The 25,015-nt window shown below is 37.4% G+C and overlaps 2 protein-coding genes across 3 annotated transcripts in view; both read left to right on the top strand.

Annotated features, from left to right (window-relative positions):
* The window catches only part of acap3b (ArfGAP with coiled-coil, ankyrin repeat and PH domains 3b), an 82,553-nt gene extending 67,068 nt beyond the window's left edge, over positions 1-15,485 (top strand). The window contains exons 12-25 of the mRNA XM_079857065.1: positions 472-572; positions 646-757; positions 2,101-2,309; positions 4,603-4,672; positions 5,832-5,926; positions 6,524-6,738; positions 6,858-6,953; positions 8,199-8,291; positions 8,375-8,595; positions 8,892-9,001; positions 10,137-10,247; positions 10,451-10,512; positions 13,520-13,569; positions 14,847-15,485. Of these exons, the coding sequence (XP_079713191.1) occupies positions 472-572; positions 646-757; positions 2,101-2,309; positions 4,603-4,672; positions 5,832-5,926; positions 6,524-6,738; positions 6,858-6,953; positions 8,199-8,291; positions 8,375-8,595; positions 8,892-9,001; positions 10,137-10,247; positions 10,451-10,512; positions 13,520-13,569; positions 14,847-14,915 (1,614 nt within the window). The 3' untranslated portion in view covers positions 14,916-15,485. The remainder of the gene's footprint in view (positions 1-471; positions 573-645; positions 758-2,100; positions 2,310-4,602; positions 4,673-5,831; positions 5,927-6,523; positions 6,739-6,857; positions 6,954-8,198; positions 8,292-8,374; positions 8,596-8,891; positions 9,002-10,136; positions 10,248-10,450; positions 10,513-13,519; positions 13,570-14,846) is intronic.
* Positions 15,486-18,845: 3,360 nt separating this feature from the next.
* Positions 18,846-22,305, top strand: LOC307150642 (ubiquitin-conjugating enzyme E2 J2-like). Of its 2 annotated transcripts, XM_079858025.1 has the most exons (7): positions 18,846-19,017; positions 19,166-19,296; positions 19,492-19,532; positions 19,659-19,761; positions 19,848-19,986; positions 21,184-21,264; positions 21,338-22,305. In XM_079858025.1, the coding sequence occupies exons 2-7, from the start codon at positions 19,166-19,168 to the stop codon at positions 21,614-21,616; spliced, it is 774 nt and encodes a 257-aa protein (XP_079714151.1). In that variant the 5' UTR covers positions 18,846-19,017; the 3' UTR covers positions 21,617-22,305. The 2 variants fall into 2 exon arrangements, with proteins under 2 accessions (XP_079714151.1, XP_079714152.1); XM_079858026.1 differs by lacking the exons at positions 19,492-19,532; positions 19,659-19,761 and having other exon boundaries at positions 18,858-19,017.
* The last annotated feature ends 2,710 nt before the right edge of the window (positions 22,306-25,015 follow it).

Below are 25,015 nucleotides of genomic sequence, written 5' to 3'. Positions count from 1 at the left end.
TTTTTTTAAAACTCTGGGACCAGGGCTACAAGATAAAACCACTTTTTTGGGGAAATTTTTTTTTTTATTTCAGTAAAACACAACAAACCCATGCCAAAGTCAGATAACTGACTTTTACCATCAACAGGCACCTCAACCGTTTGGTAGAGGTTTGTAGAAATTGAATGGGAGGGTCCTTTGAAAAAAAAATCACAGATTTTTCATACTTAGTATGTATAAGTATATTTTTTGTGGAAAGCCAGTGCAGGCCTGAGCGGCGGTCATATTTTGTACCGCCATGCGGTACATCTAGTTTAAAACATTTCTCCTTATTTAGAACCTTTTTGGGTCAAGAATGCTAGTGTTCTATATAGAACCCCACTTAAGTGTATAGTGTAGGATTCAGATGTTTACTTTACAGATACTTTTACTGCTTTCAAGTGCTACAAATGACTATTGTGACCTGACATTGCAATCTGCTGTGTGTCGTAGGACGTTTTGACTGTGGTTGTGGAGGACCTGCGGCTTTGCTCTGTGAAACCATGTGAGGACATTGAGAGAAGGTTCTGTTTTGAAGTGGTGTCACCTACAAAGTGAGTACTGTGTCGTGTGTGTGTGTGTGTTTGGGTATGTACGGTATCTAATATGCGAATCAACCCCCATCAGGAGCTGTATGCTGCAGGCTGAATCGGAGAAGCTCCGTCAAGCTTGGATTCAGGCGGTTCAGGCCAGCATTGCTTCTGCCTACAGAGAGATTTCTGAAAACTATTACATAGAGGTCAGTCTTACTAACAACTGCTCTGAGAAGCTGTATATAATGCCTCAGTGTCACACTATGCATGGCATTTAACATCAGTATGAACTGTAAAACTGGTGAAAGTCATTTCAAAGTTCAGATCAAAGTTTGGAATTGGGTCAGTGACAAGAGTGTCTAAAATAAAGAATAAAAAAATCCTCATTTACAGCTCTTAAAAATGTACTAAGTTTTGATTTTTTTTTTTCATAACATTTCAAGCAAAGTATAAATTTAATGACTTTAAAAATGCCATGTGGTATAATACAGTAAAAATTATAATCTTCCTTACACAATGAATACACTTGAATGTACACATCATAATCATTAATTTTCAAAAAGTTTTAAAATATGTTTCAAGGTAAATATCATAAATTATTAAATCAGAACAGTCTTTTACAATCGAAACTAATTTGTCTTTTTATAAAAATGTCAAATTATCAGATGTGAAGTCATGATGTGTTGTTTTTTCGCACCACATGACAGGACAAATATATTAATAATTTCTAATATTAATAAGCAGTGAAGCACTTATGCCCCCCCCCCCCCAGCCAAAAGCTTACATGTCTTAATTATTTTCCCAAAAATATATTTTTTTACATATCGTAAATGAATAATTGATAAATATCATTAGATTTGGATGGGAATTGTGGCATTTTATAATCTGTACTGATTTTGCCTTTTCATAAAAAAATCGAATTATTGACCTTGACATTCATAGGTCCTTTCTGTGATGTCATTTCTTGGTTTATGATTTTTTTTTCTGTTAGTTGCACCATATGACAGAACAAAGGTCTGTTGAATATTAATTAGCAGTGAAACACTTATGCCCCTAAAAATACGTGAGTGTACACATCTTAAGTATTTTCCAAAAAGTTTTAAAATATCTTTTGTAGATAGATATTCAGACAAGTATTATAAATAATTAATTCATATAATATTACATTTGGGGGAGTTTCACCACATGGCATTATACGATCTGAACTAACCTTGCCTTGTCATAAAAATATCGAATTATTATAAGAGGCTTACTGTCCTTGAGACACAGTCATGAGGGTTTTCTCTTTGTGATGTCATTTCTTGACTTCTCTTTGTACGTCGGTCGCACCACATGACAGGACAACTTTGTATAAATTATTATTAAGCAGTGAAGCACTCCCCCCAAATAAATGATCAAAAATAATTAATAATTTAATAATAATTAATTTCTCATACATTTTATGTATGAATAGCATGCCATGCCATTGACCCTATTACATAAATTGCATTTTACATAGTTTTGTATTTTACATACGTATCAGTAATAAACTGTTTGTACTGTTTGCCAGCGTCTGGACAGGACAGCTTCTCCCTCCACGAGCAGTATCGACTCTGCTAGCGAGCCGCGGGAGCGTATAGTCAGAGGAGAGAGTATCTTACAGCGTGTGCAGTGTCTTCCGGGAAACGAGATCTGCTGCGACTGTGGCCAGGCCGACCCGCGCTGGGCCAGCATCAACCTCGGCATTCTGCTCTGTATCGAGTGCTCTGGCATTCACAGGTGAGAGCTCGCTTCCTTTTTGGATGTTATAAAGTTATAAGTTATAACACAAAGCAATATAAAACAGGTCATTGTTTCAGACATCTTACAGCCGACATACAGGGCCCTTGAAGGGCACTTCGGGAAGGGGAAACATTTGTAGGAACGTACCGAATGAAAGTGAACAACTGAATCCCTTCAAATCTGTTAGCACAATAAATGTATCATATTAAATGTTTAAAATCTATCAAATAATTTGATCATATACTGTATGGTGGCGAATCCTCGTGATCCATTTTAAAGCTAGATGGTGGGTGAGGTCTAGTTAACGTATAAACAATAATTCAGGTTGTGTTGTATGTGTGTTATATTACACATATTTGTGATATATTACTAATATGTTTGTTATGCATTTCATATAGTTTAAATAATTTTCATAGGTAATAATTGTGTTAGATACATTAGGTAAATGTGAATGCCTGCTGTGCCCAAAGACGAGAAGGCAAGTTTTAAAGAGGAAACATACACACACACAGGGCCTAAAACTAACTTTTTGCCACACCTGCCAATGGTCGGTGACGTAAGAAAATTTACTGGCCATAAACATTTTTTTACCGGCTATGAAACTCTTTTTGCAAAAACAGGCAGTAATGACACCAAAATTTTAGAAATCAGTGAAAATTCACAATTCTCTAGCTATTCCAATTTCGATGCCATAGTTAAAATTACTAGCCTTACTAATATAAATATAAAACATTATTAAAGACAAGTAAACAGTCAGTAATAAAATAAGAACCAATAAGCAAATTACAAGCAAAAGCACAATTAAATACAATTTAACAAATATATAAATGAAATAAACAATGCTTTTCAGGTTTTTCAGGTATGTCTGAGTAGTTTACAGGCACAGAAATTTAATGAAATACGCAAATGTAAAATAACACTGTATAGATTAAACATCCTTATTAAAGTTACAAAAGTTATTTAGTAAGAACAGAGAGTGAATTTTTTTTCTTTGTCTTTTGTTGCTTGAATAACATTAAAAACACAGACAGCTGCAGGAATATTAGGCTGCTGTCACTTTAAGAGCGAACGCCGGATCTAATATAAGACATGACTATCTTTACTGGGCTAATTTTGTGTGAATTTGTCCACCCAATTGCAAGAAGACATAAAGGAGAGCTCTGTTTCAGATTCGCACACACAAAACTTTCCACAAAGAGCACGAGTAATGAAATGAGCTCCCTTTCACGTCGTCTTGTCAAAGCTTAAACTTTCTTTAAGATGAAGCGCTGCCGCTGGCCCGTCAACTGTCCCGAGCGTCGTTCATGCATTGTTATAATTCATAAAAATGTTACCGGCCAACTGGCAAGTGACACCGTTTTATATACTCATCAATGCCAGCTCTTATTTGCCGCTTGGCGAGTGTTCATTTAAGGCCGTGCACACACATATATAAAGCATATGTTAAAAATATAACTGTACAATATATATTTATATGCAAAAATTTTATTCTTAAATTGTAATAGCACTAATGGGGTGATGGAAACCGTTCTGCATTGTTCTGGTAACGTTCCAGGTGAAAATAATGAGGAAATTACGTTATTTTTCGTTGCTTCCTTTACCACGTGTGTTCCAGACGTTTACATTGTCACACAAGTGCCCTGCCTCCTCCAAAGTGCCGGCTTCAAGGGCCCTTCAGAGGGAGAGGGGCAAAGGGATGCTCACTTCCGATTAGAATTTGCCCACTTACTATCTAAACATCTGAGAAGCCATCTGTTTCTATATTGTTTTGACTGAAGATCGACAGGCCTTAAAGCCACCTGCGTCAGTGCGTTTATCCCGACTACATCACCCATGACAGATTGAACCCAACAGCAGAATGGCTTTACGTGAAGGCAGGCCCTCATCCCTATGGCTCTCGTGTACACACTGCGTCATTCCCTCAGGGTGAAGCACCTTTTCTGCTTCATCAGTTCCTCTGCAGATTACCGGCGCCAGCCTGATAATCAGATTAAATCTCTCCTACCTCCTCAAAGACTGCACTCATGATACACAGAGGCATTAGATTTGATTTGCTCAGACACAACAGGGCCTGCAGATGGAGATCTGGCAGATTCTGATGGGTTTCTACTGGAGCCTGACACAAATGTGTCCTGCCATTGTTCCACTTTGAGTTATTTTTTAATCCGCCAATGTCACGGCAAAATATAACTGAATGTATAAAATGTATGTGTGCCTAAATTATAATAATTCCATATTGAAGATTCTTGAATATAGGGTAATTTTTATGATCTCTATTCCATGTCTGCAGGAGTTTAGGTGTCCACTGCTCTAAAGTTCGCTCTTTAACACTCGACACGTGGGAGCCAGAGCTTATGAAGGTAAGACCTGAGTGATGAAAGAGTGAATCTCATTTCACCCCGAACAAAAAGATATCAAAGAAAAAAAAGTCATTATATTTTGATGAAGAAAATAAAATTAAGAAACTTTATTTTCATTAATATATAATACAAATTATATTAAAATAATCTAATATTAAGCACATGTTCCCCTTTTTCAAAACTTCATTCTCATCACTATAATGCAGATAAAGATGTATTATTTAAATTGTAAAGTATGCATATATCATTGTAGTATTTGTTTTATGATCTTTAATTTTGGCTGATTTAAATAAATGTAAAAAAATATATAATGAATTTTTTTTAACTAAAGAACAAAGTTTACATGCAAAAGAACTGTGTAAAATTCAGTTTTATAATAATAATAATAATAATAATAATGATGAGAATTACAACAAAAAAATAATTCTTTTTAATAGTGTTATGGGGGATGATTAATTATGAAAATAGTCTTCATTTTCTTTATACATTCACCCAAACAGTGTTGGGGGTAACGCATTACAAGTAACGTGAGTTACATAATCATATTACTTTTTTTGCAAGTAACGAGTAAAGTAACGCATTACTTTTAAATCTACAATAAAATATCTGAGTTACTTTTCAAATATGTATTGCAAGTTACTTTATTTTCCCATTTACTGACTGCTCTCCTGTCCCCATGTTGAGGGAAATCGTAAGTGCCGAGGCGTTGTGTGCGCTGTGTGTGAACATGATGGGTACTGTAGTTCTAGACTAAATGTGAACATACATTTACTCATCCCACTAGCACAAAAACAGATTCAGTATTCCTCAAAATATATAAAAACTGTCAAATACAAACTCGGAATATTATGAAAAACCGCATTAATCAAATGTTAAATAACACAAATATACTTTATGTATTTAATCTTACTTTATTAACTAAAGTCTTTGCTGCTGTCCCTCGATGATTGACTTCAACCATACCACTTTTTCAAAAGTAACTTTCCCCAACACTGCACCCGGTATAGTTTCCTAAAATCCTATACTTCCTATACTATAGTTTCCTATGCTTCCATTTAATCAGATACATCAATTTTAGATATGCTTATTACATGGTTTTGGTTATAATATTTTTGACTTTTATTGATTGAATAATGCTTTATGACTGTTTTCTCTCTAGCTAATGTGTGAGCTTGGCAACTCTGTAATCAACCATATTTATGAAGGTGCGTGTGAGGAACAAGGACTCAAGAAACCCGGTCCCAACAGCTCAAGGTCAGTGTGTGGCCAAATCTCTGCCATTGCATTGTATTAATTACCATAATCTATAACTTAGATTAGGGACGCACGATATATCGGCCACCATATCTGTATCGGCCGAAATATGTTAATTTTTGATGTTATCGTTATCGGCCTGATGATAAAAATTGGCCGATATATTAAAGCCGATAAATAATGGATTATTTCCTTCAGTGGAGACACTTCAGATGCGCACTGTTCGACATGATGGTTTTAATTGATTGAAATATGATTGAAATCACTTCAAAAAGGAAAATACAGTCAAGTGCAACAAGTCTGTCATATAGGCTACATAAAATTATAATGAGAACATTATAATTGTGTGCTTGGGACATGGCTTTTGAATAGTGAGACTTGTTTTTGTAATCAGGCTCTCAAAAATTATATAAAAATGTGGATTTAGATTTATTGGCCAATATATCGGTTATCGGCTTTAAAATATAAACAAATTTCATATCGGTGCATCCCTAACTTAGATTTAAAAAAAAAATTCCTTTTGATGTCATTATATTTTTATATATTGAATGTTTCATTAATAGAAGCTCCCTGTTCTGCTTCTGGTGTTTTATTTAGGCAGGAGAAAGAAGCGTGGATCAAAGCGAAATACGTGGAGAGGAAGTTTCTGAAGAAGATGTGTGGCTCCGAAGCCCTGGTGGAGGGGAGCAGGAAATCCCGTCACTGGAGCGTGAAGAAGTGCAGGAGACACAACAGCTCCATCAGAGCCCCTAAAACACGCCGGAAATACAGGCACGACGCCGGGATCATGTCGCCAGGCAATCTCTCCGCTGGTAATGGTCATTTCTGAACATGTTTGTTCTACTCATCTGAGTTGGACAAGGTTGTGTCCAGTTCTCATGTCCAATCATCTCAAATTGACATGATGTCCTTCTCTTTTTGTCCCCTTCAGCTGCAGCAGCCGCCAAGTTTCGGAGAGAGTCTTTGTTTTGTCCCGATGAGCTTGATTCACTCTTCTCTTACTTTGACACGGGCTCAGGGCCTCGCAGTAAGTTTCTTATGAGACTTTACCTTCTAAAGAAGACCCTGAGACAACCATGTCTATCACATATATCTCCTGCTGTCAGTGTTGGGGAAAGTTACTTACAACATTGCATTACTCCCTAAAAAGTAGCTTATCGTGTTACCTAGTTACTTTTTATGGAAAGTAATGTTACATTACTTTTACTTTTTTTAATGTTACTTTTGTTTTTTAATAACAAAAAAAAGTTTTATTTTTGGAAAATGCAAAGTCCCTTTCACACCAAAAGTGAAATGAATAAGTCTCAGACTGAAGGAAACGCAAATTCACACATGTACAGTAGAGGGCGCTGTTTAAAAAAAACCTTTCAGCTGCACTGCCGTTCTGTTGTGTGTTTCCCGAAAGCATCGTTAGCCAACTTTGTTCGCAAGTTCTGTCGTTATCAGCATAGTTTAACGAGTCAGTGTTTCCCGAAACCATCGCAAAGTTGTGTAGTTGGAACGACGGCTCTCGACCTGTGGTTGGAAGCAGTTTCTTGTTTGCATGACATGTGGACTCAATAAATCCTTATCTTGAGCAAAATAAGCAAGCTGACATTCAGTACAACCTGTGTCTTCTATTTAGAAAACACAAATGTCATTTACGTCTTTTAGTTTGTCAGGAGATTTAAAGTGTCGTTTTTTGTCGTCATAACATGTTCTGCTATGTAAGAATGAGCCTATGATTGAATCTGGAAATAAAGCAAAATAACTGAGAAAAATGAGAAATAGTCCTCAGATGCCATGTCTGTAATTTATATCAAAACATCTAGCGTTAGTTCGATCTCAAACAGTTTCATTAAAAGAAGTTATTACTCTACCATGTGCGTGACGTAATAAAACAACGTGGTTGAACGACTACTTTGCGACAATATGGTTTCAGGAAACAGTCGTGACTAGCTAGTTGATTTCTGCATTTACTCCTGATTTCAATATGAGGACAGGAGAGGTGTCAGTGAATAAATCAGAAAACAAAGTAACTTGCTTTACTTGTTATAAATTTAAAAGTAATGTTATTTTACTAGTTACTTAAAAGGTAATCTGATTACGTAACTCGCGTTACGTGTAATGCGTTTCCCCCAACACTGTTGATTTTCATAGAGAATGGCTACAGTAACGTAGCCTGTTTCAGATTCATTTTATAATGTACTATGTGAGGAGTTTAGCACAGAATGTTTGAGAAGGTCATGGTGTGAGTAACGTGTCCCTCGCTTGGCACCCGTTGGCCCCGCAGGTCTCAGCAGTGACAGCGGGCTTGGCGGCAGTACGGACGGCAGCACGGACATACTCGTTTTCGGCTCAGTGGTGGACAGTGTCACTGAGGAAGGTGAGAAGATGTCCGACATTAGTATATCTATCTGTTGTGCGTATCTCCTTCTTTATCTTCCATGTCTTTCTGCTTTATTGCAGAGTGTGAGGACTCTGATGAATCCAGCGGAGAGGTTGATATCGAGCAGGAAGCGTCGGATCCAGAAGACGGGCGGGAGCTTGACCCGAGCGCGCTGCTTCATAAGGCGTCACGGGCGAGGAACCTCCCGGTCATGGCGGAAGCACTCGCACACGGTGCAGATGTCAACTCCGTCAACGAGGAGGACGAAAGCAAGAGTCCATTAATACAAGCCGTCACAGGGGTGAGACTTTCTGTACTGAAAAAGAAAATTGGTGTAGGATTTATTTTGAAACCATTTACAATCATAAATTGCTAGTAAATTTCAAAAATTATTACAGAGATATCGGAGATAAAACATTAAATTAAACCTGAAGGTTTGAAGTAGAAAGACTAAAATAGTATTTTTGTCAAGCGTTATCCAGTAATTTTGTTTTATTGACAACTTTTTTTCAGTGTATACAGCTAATAGTGTCAATTATCAGAGTTTACTTTACTCAATGTTTCTCCTGATGTTTGATATCTCCATCCCTCTCTTAGGGCTCTCTGATAGCCTGCGAGTTCCTGCTGCAGAATGGAGCAGATGTCAATCAGAGGGACGGACGAGGACGGGCACCTCTCCACCACGCCACGTGCCTGGGTCACACGGGGTAAGAAATCACTCAAGACTGTGACAACCTTGCATAAAAGTTTTGTTTACGAAATCTAGTGATCTGTATGGAAGCTTGTTTCCGCCACAGAATAAATAAAAAAAAGGTAATTGCGACTTTTTATCTCACAATTCTGACATTTTTTCTCACGATTGTGTGACATAAAGTGGCAATTGCGAGTTATAAAGTCAGAATTGCGTGATATAAAGTCGCAATTGAGTGAGAATTGCGTGATATAAAATCCCAATTGCGTGTTATAAAGTCTGTTATTGTGAAATTGTGTTATTGTTATTGTGTTATTCTGTTATTGTGAAACAGAAACTCGCAATTGCGAGAAATAAACTGGCAATTCTGACTTTTTCTCAGATTAGCATGTTTATATCTCGCAATTCTGACTTTATAACATGCAATTGGGAGATATAAAGTCAGAATTGCATGATATAAAGTCGCAATTGCGTGTTAAGTCAGAATTGTGAGATATAGACATGCAATTCTGACAAAAGATGTCTGAATTGCGAGATATAAACTCATTGGTATATTTAATCATTGGTCGGTGGCGATTATTTAATAGGTAGATTTGATTTGGAGATCTTCTCCGGTTCATTTCTTCTTTCCAGTCAGTCGCGGTCAGACATCCCATATGTAGTGCTATACACTGTATTTACACTGCCGGTCCAAAAAAGGCGTTGTTTGGATTTAAATATGAAAATGCTTAAGAGATTCTATGATTAGATCATTATTGCAGTGATTATTATGTTTCTAGCATGTTATATGTTTGGCAACAGTTCATCTAATCCTAATTGATGGAGTGTGTAGCTTTTCATTTCTTAAACAACCATGTAGGAAGACACATCATGGCCATATTCAAGGATGACAGTGTCAAGATCCATCAGGCTCAGATTGTGAAAGAAGAATGGTTGTGAGCTTGAAGAATCATTTTCACACATGAATCGGCTCCTCTGAGTCCAGAGCTTAAATTCATTGAAAGTCTTTGGGATGTGCTGGAGGAGACTTTACAGAGTGCTGGACTCTTGCATTGTCAATACATGATCTTGACCAAAAACTGATTCACCTCAGTCATTTACACAGTGAAGTGTTACTTAACCCTTTGTGTGTTGTTTGTTTGTGTCCACAGACAGGTGTGTTTGTTCCTGAAGCGAGGAGCCTCTCAGATGGAGGTCGACGGAGACGGGCAGGACCCGCTCAGTATCGCCGTTCAGGCAGCCAATGCAGACATCGTCACATTGTAAGTCGAGTACTTCACATCTCTTGTGGATTCTCCCAGAGACTCAGACAGCAACATAGTGCCGGCCCAGATCCGGCCCACATGTGGTACGCGCTGACTCCACATGTACCGGATGTGGCCCGGATCGGGGCCGGCACTATGTTGCTGTCTGGGTTAAGCCACTGCACACGAAACCCATGTTTTGTTCTCTCTGTCTCGGTTAGATTGCGGTTAGCTCGGATGAACGAAGAGATGCGGGAAGCGGACGGGCCCTTCGGACAGCCAGGTCAATATCCCAGCAGCAGTCCCACAGAGCAGCAGTACAAAAAGTGTATTCAGGAGTTTATCTGCCTCACGATTGACGAATGCTAGGGGGCGCTCTTGAGCGCTGGCAGACTGTGAGGAGGACTACATACTAAGTTTGTAGCCCGTAACAGGAATAGCTTTAGCAAGGATCGAGTGATATCCTCAACTTCCTCCTCACCTGACCAAGTATAGTTTACACATTGTGTTCGTTATGTATGTGGTTAACACAAAATATTGAAATGGAACGGCTACAAATGGCCGTCATTCCAACGTGTCGTTAATCGCGATGTAATAATAAATTGATGGATTAACAGCCTTGTCTCACTGAATTAGTAATTCAAAACAGCATTTCTGAGTGTTATTGAGTCATTATGTGCAAAATATGACTGTGCGCACTTTTCCTACCGACAGTATTTTTTGTTTTTTACAACAGAGTTTTTTCTTTTTATGTTATTTTGCCTCATGTTAATGTTGTTTGTTGTGCTTTTTATTTATATTCCGTCCTGAGGATTAGTGCAATTATAACTAGAATATGGAAATATGTATGGGCGTTTACGTTTGCCTAACTAGATCTTTTTTGTCTTTCGCATTTCAAAAACACATCAGACCCCCTCATATGCTAACAAAACGGGTGTTTTGACCCCTTTAAAGATCTAAAAATATGTCAGCTATTCGAAATTATTTATAAAACGTATCGCAGCCGTCTGTTTTATATATTTGTACTTGTATTGCCAAGCTCCCAATGACTGTCATGTGATTTTTAATGAGAAATGCTTGTCTAGAAGCAGTCTGTCTGTGAAAGCAGTCAGCATTTGCATGCGTTTACTCGCTCGCATACCAAGGCAAAAGTGCCTGTCTGCGTTAGCAAGCATGGTTCCTTATTTTAGCCACCTGATTCTGTCATTATGTAAAAATGCATGACTGCAGATGACATCTGCGCTGTGTTGTCCATTTTTTGACCACGTTTGGTTCAGATGATCCCAGTTTTAAGAATACGCCATCAGAATCCTGTCTATCTCTACAAACGTAGCTAATTTAAACAGCTTATCTTAAGCAGTTAGCACTATGCTAAGCTGTTAGCTTGCTAACTAAGACTAAGAGAAAACACAAAGAAAGGGTAATGTTTAATATAACAAATTTTAGCTTTGACATTTTAATGATTAAGAATAAATACACTGTGAATAAGAAAAATGAAAGAAAAAAAACATTCAGGATTGTGAATGAAACAAATTGATTTGGGGTGTAGTGGGATAGGATTCTGTGTGACGCTCTGGCATTCGTGACTGGATTTTTACAAGTAAAGGTGAAGTGTGTAAAAAATATAGACTGTTCAAACATTCTCTCAATCTGCCATTGGTCAACAAACAAATAGTCTCGGCCCCAAATTCACACCATTGGCTGTGCTGTGGCGGGCGGGTTCGATTCTCAAACAAACGCAATGTTTTGAAAGTTTCACGTAGCATTTACGCTTTATTAAAGGGATAGTTCGGCCAAAAATTATATTTAACCCATGATTTACTCACCCTCAAGCCGTTCGAGATGCATATGTCAATCATTTTTCAGACGAACACATTTTCAGTTATTTTAGAAAATGTCTTAGATCTTTCAGTGGTTATAATGTGAAGTTATGGGGTCCACCTCCTTCAAGTCCCAAAATGTGCATGCATCCTTCACAAAAGTAATCCATCCGGCTCCAGGGGGATAAACGAAGGCCTTCTGAGGGTAATCCGTGTGGTTTTGTCGTAAAAATATACATATTTAAAACTTTATAAATGAAAATATCCTACGCTACGTCCTACGTCATACACTGGCATCCATCTGCCGTGAACGCGCGTCGACCGTTGCCGGAAGCAAGATATTTTCATTTATAAAGTTTTAAATATGTATATTTTTACGACAAAACCGCACGGATTACCCTCAGAAGGCCTTCGTTTATCCCCCTGGAGCTGGATGGATTACTTTTGTGAAGGATGCATGCACATTTTGGGATTTGAAGGAGGTGGACCCCATAACTTCACATTATAACCACTGAAAGATCTAAGACATTTTCTAAAATAACTGAAAATGTGTTCGTCTGAAAAATTATTGACATTATGCATCTCGAACTGCTTGAGGGTGAGTAAATCATGGGTTAAATATCATTTTTGGCCGAACTATCCCTTTAAGGGGACTTGGCCTACGGTTTACTTATAGTTTCTGACATAGAAACCCATTTTAACATTGAATAATGACACACTTCACCTTTATACAGGTAGGCTATAAAGCAAGTGCAAAAGACTGGCATATTAATCGTAAAATCTCAATGGAAATAGCTTGAAGAAAGGAAAATGTAATTGTACATTTTAAGTTTTTGTTTTAAAGAAACATTCGATGATCTGAAATTGAGTTTTAATCATCTGAAAATAGAGACAGTGTATAGAGTAGATATTTGCCAAGAAGGGACCAGTTCAGTCATTGTGTCTGGATGTGTTTTAAACAAAGTTTAGCTGAAAAAGTACGTAACTACTGTGCTGTGAATATGCTTTGACCTTTGAACTCTTTTCAACTGCTTGCTCTCTCTCTCTCTCTCTCTCTCTCTCTCTCTTTGTTGAACTGTGGTTCTTGCGTTCGGACCTTTAACTCATTTTCTCTTGCAACATTCGGTGCAATCTGTTTTCACACTGTTAGATGACGTTCTGTGTTTGGAGACATTCTTGTAATGTTTGTACAATTGTTTGTTATTGTTTGTATGACAGAAATCTATAAAAAGAAGCTTGTCTTTTGAAACACTGACAAACAATAAAACAGGCAAAGTCTTGAGCTCATATTTCTGCTCTGCTCTTTGTCTCTTACGACACGTTCTGCATCAGCTTGCTGTTCCTCACGAAGGCTTGGGGTGGGGATTTTTTTTCATAATGCAATTTTCCCATGCAAGGCATATTTTCTGTGTTTTTGTAATTGATATTGTGATGGTAACATTGTCTTACTAGGTATTATTCCTCTTTTAGAACCCAGTATACCCGCGAGTCCACTGAGGGTAACGCGCAAGAGTTTACGAGTGAGTGATGTTACAGACTGTTCACTACTGGGTTTGGGTCTTTCACTTTATGGGTCTCTTACCTCATTTAAAAGGGATCTGTGATTACACTTGTGTGCTACTGACTCAAGAACATCATAAATATATCTTGAAAATGCTGCTCGTCAGTATGGTCTCTGAGCTCTCTTCCTGAAAAAACACCATCTGTTTTTGTCACATGTTCTCTTCACACTAATCACACTGGTGCTTTAACAAAAACACATGGGTTAGTTGATAAATTTCCTTATTTTTTTATTCAACACAAAGATTTTAGTTTCACATTTATATTATATGTATGTATTTACATTACCTATTAAATGTTTGGGGTCGGTAAGAGTTTTTTTAAAGTAAAAAAAATAAAGTAAAAATAAATTCATATTTTAAAATATATAATATAATAATGTTTTCTGTTTGTTTGAAAATATATTAAAGTGTAATTTATGTATCTGATCAAAGCTGAATTTTAATATGCTGATTTGCCGCTCAGGAAACATTTCTGATATTTTATTGGAAACCATGATATTTGTTTCAGGAATTTTTTTTTTTTTTTTATAGAAATATTTTGTCACTTTTGATCAATTCAATGCATTCATTAATGCAAGTATTAATTTGACCCCAAACCTTTAAATGGTAGTTTATGTATGTAGTAGTATGGTAGTTACAGTATGTATTACATATTGCATTCATTGTTAATATTAAATGTATTATTATTGTGCAAGCTAAGTTTTATATTTTAGATTCTGTTACTGGTTACGATTTCTTTTAATTCTTCACCATGTTTGATCACCTTTAACAGTGTGAGTTAAATAGTTATGCTGTGTGATATTAATTTACCAGATTTGGATAAATCTGGTTAAGTACAAAAATTCATTATAGTTCATTCATTCATTTAATGTCATAATTAAGGACATAAAACTCCATTTATAATAATTCAAATAAAATTAGATGTTTTTTTTTTTTTTTGTTAAATGTGGCAAATTATGTCACATCGCTACTGTCACTGCTCAACATTTCATGTCAACTACCCATTTATTGATTCTTTGTTTATTATGGGGAAGTTTTCAAAAGATATGATATGATAAGATACGATATATGATGATATGATACGATACGTGATATGATATGATACGATATATTATTACAATTAGTTTCCTGCAGGTGAATAGAAACATAGCAGCGACTCGACTGGTGTTTTTGAATAAATATTTCTGTACTCAGTACAGTATGATTGGAGAATGCTAACTTGTTTCCTTTTGCAGACATCTCCACGTGCACTGTCATCTTTCGGGAGTTTCCGCACTTGGCTTAACACTCCTCCAAAACACTAACCAGCAGTCACTGAGGCCTATGATGAAGGGTGTCTTCAAGATTTTACTCATCTCAAAGAATAATATATGAAAATGTTGAAATAAGAGCTTGGGTGATCGGTTTTAATAACATGGATTGTTTTGTTTTTAGATTTGGTCTACTCCTAAAGCTCTGTATTTTAAGCTTATGGTTTTATTTTGTAGGGGTTTTTGTGTTATTTTAAAAGTGCACATCCCTGGTGTGGTCTGGGCAGACTTGAGCAGCTTTGATTCCCATAATAATTAAAGGGAGATGTATTCCTTATATTTGTGGTTTGTGTGGTTAACTATGTAAATAACTTTCTAATTCACATGTAACCATGCTGTAATTTATCTATTAAGACAGTGACATATCTGGTGCTCACGTGCTACAGAAGAATGTATGAAATAGTTTAGTAATTGAGCATTATTTATCATGTTCCTTGTTTTTTGAAAATGCTTTAGGGGTAACTTAGATTTTTATTTAATGGGTTGGAATATACATTAAAAAGGCTTTTGGTTTTAGAAATTTTACCATCTGCAGCATTGAGATTTTAACCATCAAACTGTATTTTTCATTCATTCATACATTTCATTTATATGATTAAAAATAAAAATTAGTAAACTTATAAAAGCGGTGAAAGGGAGACGACAGCAAATATAATTTTTGTATTCCCATTTGCTCCAATAGCAAAAGAAAAATCCTTGATAGCGTTTCCACGACTGTCCAAAAACGGAACAATATAGCGAGATTTATTTCAGCAGTCAAAAAGTGAGGATCCATTTTGCAGCTTTATTGTAATCTTGGTCGTACAATCAGGGTCAGTCACCAGCAAACACAACAGTAGAGACAAAGCAACTCATAATCTGAAAACAGGCGTAAGGTCAGGGCAGGCAGCAAACTTACATAAATCAGTCCAGAGTAGAAAACAGTCCAGGTCAGGCAGCAATGAATCACGAAGAGAATAAACAGTCCAAGCGTAATCCACGGGAAGACAAACACAGGAGGGATTGCTCAGAGATGTTCACCAGGGCAAAACAAAACTTTGCAATGAGGTAGAGTCTGAGAGCAGCTTAAATAGTCCACTGATAAAAGTCAGGTGCAAGGGCATTAACCCAGGATCACTCCTCCGGTCCGTACCCCTCCTAATCCACCAGATATTGGAGGAGCCCACCCTGGTGTCTGGAATCAAGTAGATCTTGAACCTGGTATGCCTCCTCGCCGACCACCATGAAGTGATGCATGAAAAGTGGGAGAGATACGATAATTAGAAGGCAATCCCAAACGAAAAGAAACTGGTGTAATCTGTTTAACAATTTGGAATGGACCCATATACCTGGGACTGAGTTTTTTGCATGGAAGTCTGAGGCGAAGGTCTCGGGTGGATAGCCAGACCCATTGACCTGGAGTATATTCAGGATTGGAGCAATGGTGACGATCGGCCTGCAACTTTTGTCTCCTGACAGCATGTAGTAAGTGTGAGCCTGATTCCAGATGTCCTTGCTCCTCTGGAGCCAATCGTTGACAGAGGGTACCTCGGTAGGTTCCCCTGACCATGGAAATAGAGGAGGTTGGAAGCCCATTACACATTGGAACGAAGTTAGTCCGGTGGAGGGCTTTTGAAGTGAGTTCTGTGCATACTCTGCCCACATGAGGTATCGACTCCAATCTGTTAGGACAATAGGATCTGAGGAACCGGGTGATTTCCTGATTGAGACGTTCTGTTTGACCATTAGATTGAGGGTGATATCCTAAAGTGAGGCTAATGTTGATATTGAGTTGTTGGAAGAATGCTTTAGATGTGAATTGGGAGCATCGATCCAACACAATGTCCTCAGGGAGGCCATAGAAGCGAAACAAAGTTGCACATGAGTTTCAGCTGTCTCAAATGCTGTGGGCAGCTTGGGAAGTGGAATTAAACGACAGGCCTTGGAGAAGTGATCTATGACAGTGAGTATTGTGGTATTACCATTGGATTTGGGGAGATCGGTAATAAAGTCTATGGCAAGAGGGGACCATGGTCGGTGAGGAACTGGCAATGGATGCAGTAAGCCGGATAGTAATTGTCTGTGATGCTTGCTTGTGTTACAGGTGATGCATTTGTGAATATGGGGGGGGGGGTCTCTTGTGAATTAGCTTGAGTGAGCTCTGTCATGATGTCTCACTGAATCTGGCCCACGATTAATGGCTCTGGAAGAAGGGTTTCCTTGGGCTTAATGGGAGTTAAACAGTCGTGTTGGCGTGATAAGGCGTCTGCTTTAGTGTTCTTTGAACCGGGACGATGGGTCACGGTGAAATCAAATTGTGTAAAGAAGAGAGCCCACCTGGCCTGTCTGGGATTCAGTCTTTTGGTAGATCGCACATATTCCAAATTCTTGTGGTCAGTTAGAATCACAAAAGGATGTTTAGACCCAATGATGCCACTCCTCCATAGCTGATTTCATGGTTCAACAATTACCGGTTTCCGACGTCGTAGTTCTGTTCGGCTGGATTGAGTTTGAGTTTGATTGAGAAGCGTCCACCTCAACTATGAATGGGAGTTCCGGATCAAGGTGATGGAGGATAGGAGCAGATGTGAAACGTGACTTAAGTTCTGCGAAAGCCTCCTGAGGCCGGTTGCATAAACATAGCCATTATGTTAAGACAGTGTCTTAAGTTCAAGTATGACCCAATAGCAGTTAATCAGGGGCAGTCAGTCTTAGTTTTTGCTATCAAATTAGGCATATCTACATTTTTATGTAACTGATTTAAAAAAGATATGAATTAAAAAATTAATTGATGTCTAAGTTGTAAGACTGTCTTAGAGGTTTATGCAACCAGCCCTGAGCTGCAGTTGACCATGTGAGATGGGATGAATTTCTCTTAGTCATAGAGGTTAAGGGAGAAGCCACCGAACTGAAATTTCTGATAAAGCGTCGGTAGAAATTAGCAAATCCCAAGAAGTTGCCGGTTGTGGCCAATCTAGAACAGCTTTGACTTTCTTCTCGTCCATATCGACTGAAACTTGACGGTGATGTCGTTGAGACCGCGGTAGTCTATACAAGGGCGTAGACCGCCGTCCTTTTTTTTTACGAAGAAGCATGTCAATCACAAGTCTTATTTTACATATAAATCGAAAAACCCCGTAGGAAAATCTTGAAGGAACCAACGAACCTAACATAAAATTATTTACAAGGATGTTGTGTTTCATTAAGTAAAAAAGAAAAGTAACAAGCCACTTTTCCACTGTCCGGCCCAATGTTTCTAAGAACCGTTCCAGTTGCGTTTCCATTTAAGCCTGGTTATACGGCACAATTACAAACCGTTCTCAGCCCAGAGGAATGCGTTCAGAAATATCTGATCATCCTCTATAACGCAGTCACTATGTAGGGACACTAAATTTGTAATAGAATTTTTTAGCTATATATATCATACAAAGTACACTAATTTCTTTACTACAAAATGCATTAATACAAACCTCAGCAAGAATATCACTGCCCAATGAGTTGATGCCAAATACATGTTGTGCCTTTGTTACAATCTACCTAACAACACAAAACAATGTCTCTCTTTATGCGTCTTCTCAAATCCACTTTTTGACTCAGGATTGTGTGCATGTGTGTGTAAATGATCTTCCTTAGCAGTATTTATGCTTAACGAACACTCAACTCCGGTGTACCTGTGTAACATAGGTGAGGTCTAACAAAAAAACTGTGTAAATGTGTGTGTGAGATTGTGTGTCTATGTGCGAATATTCTCAATGATGAAAAGTGGCTGTAGTCTAAATCAGAATAATTTTTCTTTTCCTACAAAACCACAAAAATGTTATTGGGTGTATTTTCATATGGCAAAGCTTCCCTCCGATAAAAAGGAAGAGAAAATGTTAGCCTAGTACCACTCCTTATAAAATCAAAAGTGAAAGCAGACAGAAATGATGTTACCTTCATTTTCTCTTCTCTGAAGTCACTACGTGAACACTTGTGACTTCAGGACTCGTGCATGTCCTGTTTATGGGACATTTTTGACTTAAAGTCACACAAAGCTAGTTGACACATGAAACTGACCCATTTACAGAGACTGGACACTTCATTTCATACTCTCCACACTTTTATCTGATCTGGAGAGGTGAGTATGCCATCCATTTAAATAATTATATATGAGAGAGAGAGTATAAATATGGAGAGAGATAGGAGAATCAGCTACATGTACAATCAGCTTTTACTCTGTGTATTTTTTTTCATGCCGATTTTAACATTAAGTAAAACAATTTCAGATGAGTGCGGGTGGTAACAGGAAAACCCCTTCGACAGCAACACAGCGCCTGAAGCAGGATTACTTCAGGATTAGGAAAGACCCTGTGCCTTACATCTGTGCTGAACCTTTGCCCTCCAATATACTAGAATGGTACGAATCTGTCTGATTTATACAGTCAATGTCATGTCACTGGTTTTGACACTGATATAAAAACAAGAATGAACGTAATACATCTATTTGCTGTGCGGTCTTGGGCAAAAATATAGTGAAATGAACCTTTTTCCCTGAATGTTCATCTCTTGAAATGTTTGTTAATGATCTTGCTCATGATGAAATGTTTCCCAGGCATTTTGTTGTTCGTGGACCTGAGAAATCCCCTTATGAGGGTAGGCGTGAATACTTTCACTTGAATGAAAACCTAATCTTAAAGTGCTTCTTATATTATAGGCCTATTATTTGAACTTATTTCTTTTTTTTTTTGTAATCAATGTTGCTTTTGATGCTCATTTAAGGTGGCTACTATCATGGCAAATTGTTATTCCCTCAAGAATTTCCTTTTAAACCACCTAGTATTTATATGATAACCCCTAATGGGAGATTCAAGTGCAACACACGGTAAGGTCAATAACAGCTTGACTTTGTAAGCCTACAGTTACTGTAAAGTCACTGCGGCTCATTTCAAGTATCCATGTTCCCTGTAGGCTATGCCTGTCCATAAGTGACTTTCACCCTGACACCTGGAATCCTTCGTGGTCAGTCTCTGCTATACTCATCGGATTGCTGAGCTTCATGATGGAAACGATTCCCACATTGGGAAGCATTGAGACGTCTGACTTCACTGTATGTACACTGAAAGGCAAACACATTTTTTTGCTGAAAGTATAGGCTATATATACATTACGGAGCCCCTAGGGGACATGGTTATAGGAGGAAATATGGGATAAGAGGAAAAAAGCTTTTGTGTTCTCTCGCCAAAATATTGCATCCCCCTAAGAAATGTCTGCGAATTTTTTTGTATTCTATCGCAAAAGTACTTCATTCCCCCGGGAAATGCTCTGGAAATATATAGTTTTCCCTCCCATCTAATATTATTTCCATGTCAAAAGTTTTGTAAGTGAACACAAAGTTTATCAGGGAATGCAAATGTTTTGCCAGAGACTGCAGAAGCATTAAAGTTCACCCAAAAATGAAAATTCTGTCTTTATTTACTCACCCTCATGTTGTTACAAACCCGTAAGACTTTCTTTCATCTTCGGAACACAAATGAAGATCTTTTTAATGAAATCGGAGAGATTTCGTTATGCAGCAAGTTTGAGCTTCTGCATGCGAGAACCAATGAGGTTCATTCTCGCGCATCAAGCAGGTTCGGTTGAGCTTCTGTTTATTTTTGCTGATCAATGTTTACATGTGGATAAAAGCCTAAATTCAATCTATTCATCATTTAAAGTGATCGAGTCTCTTCAGAAAATTTTGACTAAACCACTCAACCAATTAGTTTTACAATCTCTTTATGAACCTTTTGAAGCATCAAAGTAGTTGCGTAGCTATCAATGGAGGGACAGAAATCTCAGATTTCATCAAAATCATCTTCATTTGTGTTCAGAAGATGAACGAAAGTCTTATGGTTTTGGAACGACGTGAGGGTGAGTAATTAATTACAGAATTTCCATTTTTGAGTGAACTAACCTTTTACATCTAATTTTGCTTCCCATCTACCATGCATTTACCATCACCATGTAAACGTACGTATTTTGACGAGGTGCATATCGCATGATCTTTAAAAAAGTAAGCATAAAGATCCACCCCTAACCATAACTGGGGCATAATTCGGATAAGCTCCACCCCTTAGATCCACAGAGGTGGAGCTGGACAAGGTCAAGCTCCACCCATTTGGCTCTGCAGTGAGCATCACTTGAAATAGTTGTGGATTGCATGAGATTGTGTTGGTAATATTCATGCTCCCATAGTATAGTCATTTTTTTAACCTAACTGGTTGTCATTCAATCTTTTATTCTTTTTTTTATATTTGTCTGTCAGAAAAAACAGCTATCTGCGCAGAGCTTGGCATACAACCTGAAGGACAGAGTTTTCTGTGAGCTGTTTCCTGAGGTTGCGGAGGTAAACCTTACTCGGAAATAAGCTTGTGAATGAAATGTATGTTCATTTAATGCTACATTTTAATGTTTTACAGGAGATCAAGATGAAGCAAAGGACTCAGAGAGACTTAAGTGTGCGACAACAACCTCTGTATATTTCAGATGTGACGTCTAATAGAGATGAAGACCTCTTTGGTGCTCCTCCGCATAATGGTCACGCAGCCAATCAGGAGGCAGTGGCCCAACAAGCTCCTGCACACCGCCAGCCAAAGCGAAACCTCGAGGGAGCACTTAGAAACTTGTGTGTTATAGCTGGCATTGTTGTCTGTGTCTACACAGTCAGGTTTGTACTACACAATATAGGCCAGGACTGAAAACAGACTATACAGACGTAACCTGAAAGCTCTTTCCTAGGGTGTGTTCACTTGGTTTGTTTGGTCCAGACCAAAATGTGTGAACACCTCTATTTCTTTTAACCAAACTGAGCTTCCTTTCAGAACATTATCTACTTGACACAACCTTGGGTAATGCACTGAAAGAATGTGTTTTTTCTGAAGTTCATGGAATTAGGCTTTGGGTGAATCCACTTAAAAATGAAACCAACAGTGTCTTCTCTGATGTGACGAAAGAGAATACCAGCTTTTATTATGTTCTCGACTGAACTGGCAACTACAGACTAGCTGGATGGAAGAATGAAATTGGTCAACAGCACTTGTGTTTATCTGTGACAGTTTTTCCTCATCCTTGTGCTGTTTTTTCCTTTCAGGTCCTCGCACAGTGCACTCTCATAACAGTCGTGCCATGCCAAATTACGCTTTCTAAATATTTTCCCAACACTTACGGTTTGGTAAATGGGAAATTTTTTTTAGTTTTTTTTTTTAGTTCATTTGATTTTAACCCAGCTGTTTATGTTTCTGTTTAAGTCCTTTGTGAAGCCTTACTTTCAGATGTATTAAAGTATGTATTTATTTTCTTATTCCTAATAACAAACTGTTAAATGACTATGATATTTTGAATAATGTTAATAATGTAATGAAAAATACTAATATTTAAAAAATCTCAGAATTGTCCGCTTCTTGATTATTTCTCTTAAGGTATCGTTAACCAGAAAATGTTAATTCAGTCATCATTTACGTATCCTCATGTTGTTCTAAACCCAAACCTTAGTTCACCCAAAAATTATGTAATTAATTATTTGCCCTCATGTCGTTCTAAGCCTGCAAGACTTTCGTTCATCTTCGGAACACAAATGAAGATCCTTTTAATGAAATATGAGAAATTTCCGTCTTTCCATTGACAGTCTACGCAACTACCACTTTGAAGCTTCAAAAAGTTCATAAAGAGATCGTAAAGCGATGAACCTCATTGGTTCTCGCTGAATTTCAAACGTGCTGCGTAACACGAGAATGAACCTCATTGGATCTTACACTTCAAGTGAACATGCTTGAACTTCTGTTTACCAAAACCTATGTGTGCTTTGATGAATGTTTATATCTGAATAAAAGCCTAAATTCAATCTGTTCATCATATAAAGCAATAATTTTTCTTCAGGACATTTTTTACTAAACTGCTCAATTGATATGGATTAGTTTTCCGATCTCTTTATGACCGCATCGCTTCACTTCAGAAGACCTTTATTAACCCCCATGAGCCGTGTCGAGCACTTTAATCATGAATAGATGCGCTTTGATGGACTTCCAAAGACAAACAGCCATTCACTCTCATTATCAAGCTTGGAAGAGCCAGGATATTTTTTTATATAACTCTGATTGTATTCATCTAAAGAAGAATGTCATAAACACCTAAAATGGCTCCAGGGTGTGTAAATCATGGGCTAAATTTCATTTTTGGGTGAACTATCCCTTTATGCAATAAAGGGACAGTTATTATAAATAAATATGCAATACATATTTTCCAGTTTTGACTGGGATCATGTTTTTTTGTACTGTCCCTATACAAATAAACTTATAAATAAAATAAATTAAGTCATCAAACCATTGGAAAGGTGGGTAACTGTATGGCCAACCTTGTATGTTCTCTTGGTCGAAAATGGCGTTTGTCAAAATGTCCGCGCATTGGGGTCAGTGCTTGCTTAGTGTTGTTCTTATAGTCTGCAGTTAAATGTTTTTTCCTCATTTCCTCAGGACAGGTCATCTAGCAAGTCTTTGGCATCAGTAAATCCAGGGCCCGTATTCATAAAGATTCTAAGAATCCTCTCAGAAAACTCTTAATTTAGCTTAAAAACTTTTACGTAGGAGTCTTAGCTTAAGAGCAATTCGGGACTGATCTGAGAGCAACTCTGAGTAAGGAAAAGACAAAAACTTTTATCTTAGTAAGAAGGCGGGGTTGACCCCGTTGCTATGTATGACACAATCTTTTGAAGACTGTGATTGGTTGGTTGTCCAAGAAGGGGAAAAAAGTGATTTTAAGTATAGGGTCTATTCTAAGCCTTCACTTTGAAATTACATGCGTAATTTTTCCTATTTGACCGTTCTCACACACACACATTATATATATAAATCCTTATTTTATTAACCATGCTGTTGATTTCCTATAAGGTATTTGCTTGGCTTAGAATGATAAAAATTGTTCCACTCTTTCTAATTACACTGATTGTTGGCATGTCTATTTAAATGGTGGTTTGAATGTTGGTTTTAATGTATCAAACATGGAATTTTCCCAGTTGCCAAATATCGTAATGTAGTGATTACTTTCATTTCGGGCGCTATGGCATTTCTGCGCTGTGTTGGAGATATTAGCGTGTCTCTAAAAAGATCTGTCACAAACATGATCCCTGCATGATCTAATTTAAAGCGTCTTATTAACTCACTGTCATCCATTGTCTGCAACACATTTCTTCTCCTTCTTCGTCTTTCTGCCATTTTCTCCTCTGCTAAAGAAACTCTTAAGCCTCTTAAAAGTCCTCGTCCGTGCTCCTAACAATTTTGACCTTAAGACCTCTTTTAAGGGTTAAGATGCTTTCTGAATTACTTTTTTCTTTACTAGGATTTTTTCTTTAAATTTAAGAGTAAACGCCCACATTTCTAAGAATTTTCTTAGAATTTTGTCACTAGGAGCTACTCTTTGCATTAAGATTCTTTATGAATACGGGCCCAGGATTTTTCTTCAACTTCTCTGATCAAACATCTTATTCCCCTTGATGTATTTATACTTTTGCTTCCATGAACTTCCTATGGTATGGATTTTAAATGTAATCTGTCTCCAGGAACTTTTAGTGTCTTGGAAATGTTCTTGCAGCCTTTAATAATATAATATAAACAACCTCTTCTCTTGGCTTTTGTTAGAGCTCTCTTGTCATGGCCATATTTGCTACTCAACTTCAGCGCATGCATAAGCTAAATTTATCCATGTGTCACGACTAAAGCTAATTAAGTATCGTTATGGAGTTCCCACAGGCTTAATATACAATTCTGTACCCTACCATACTAGTAAGTGTTTTAAAAAAAGCAGCAGTGTTGAATAGGGGTTGAATAACTATGACATAGCTGTATTATAAAACAAAATGTTTATAACAAAAATGGGTTACACTTTATTTGAAGGTGCCCTTGTTACAGTGTAATTATTTATGTAAGTACTGACTAATATTAATTAACAACATGTTTACTATTAAGGTTATGGTAGGATTAGGACTTGGTTGAGGGTTAGTTGCATGTAATTATGCTCAATTTACTGTTATTACTATGGTAAGTACATGTAACATAATGTAACAAGGGCACTAAAATAAAGTGTTACCCCAAAATGTTACATAACAA

Source organism: Squalius cephalus (genome assembly GCF_949319135.1).
Source record: "Squalius cephalus genome assembly, chromosome: 22".
Lineage (NCBI taxonomy): Eukaryota > Metazoa > Chordata > Actinopteri > Cypriniformes > Leuciscidae > Squalius > Squalius cephalus.
This window is presented reverse-complemented; position numbering and strand designations above follow the sequence as displayed.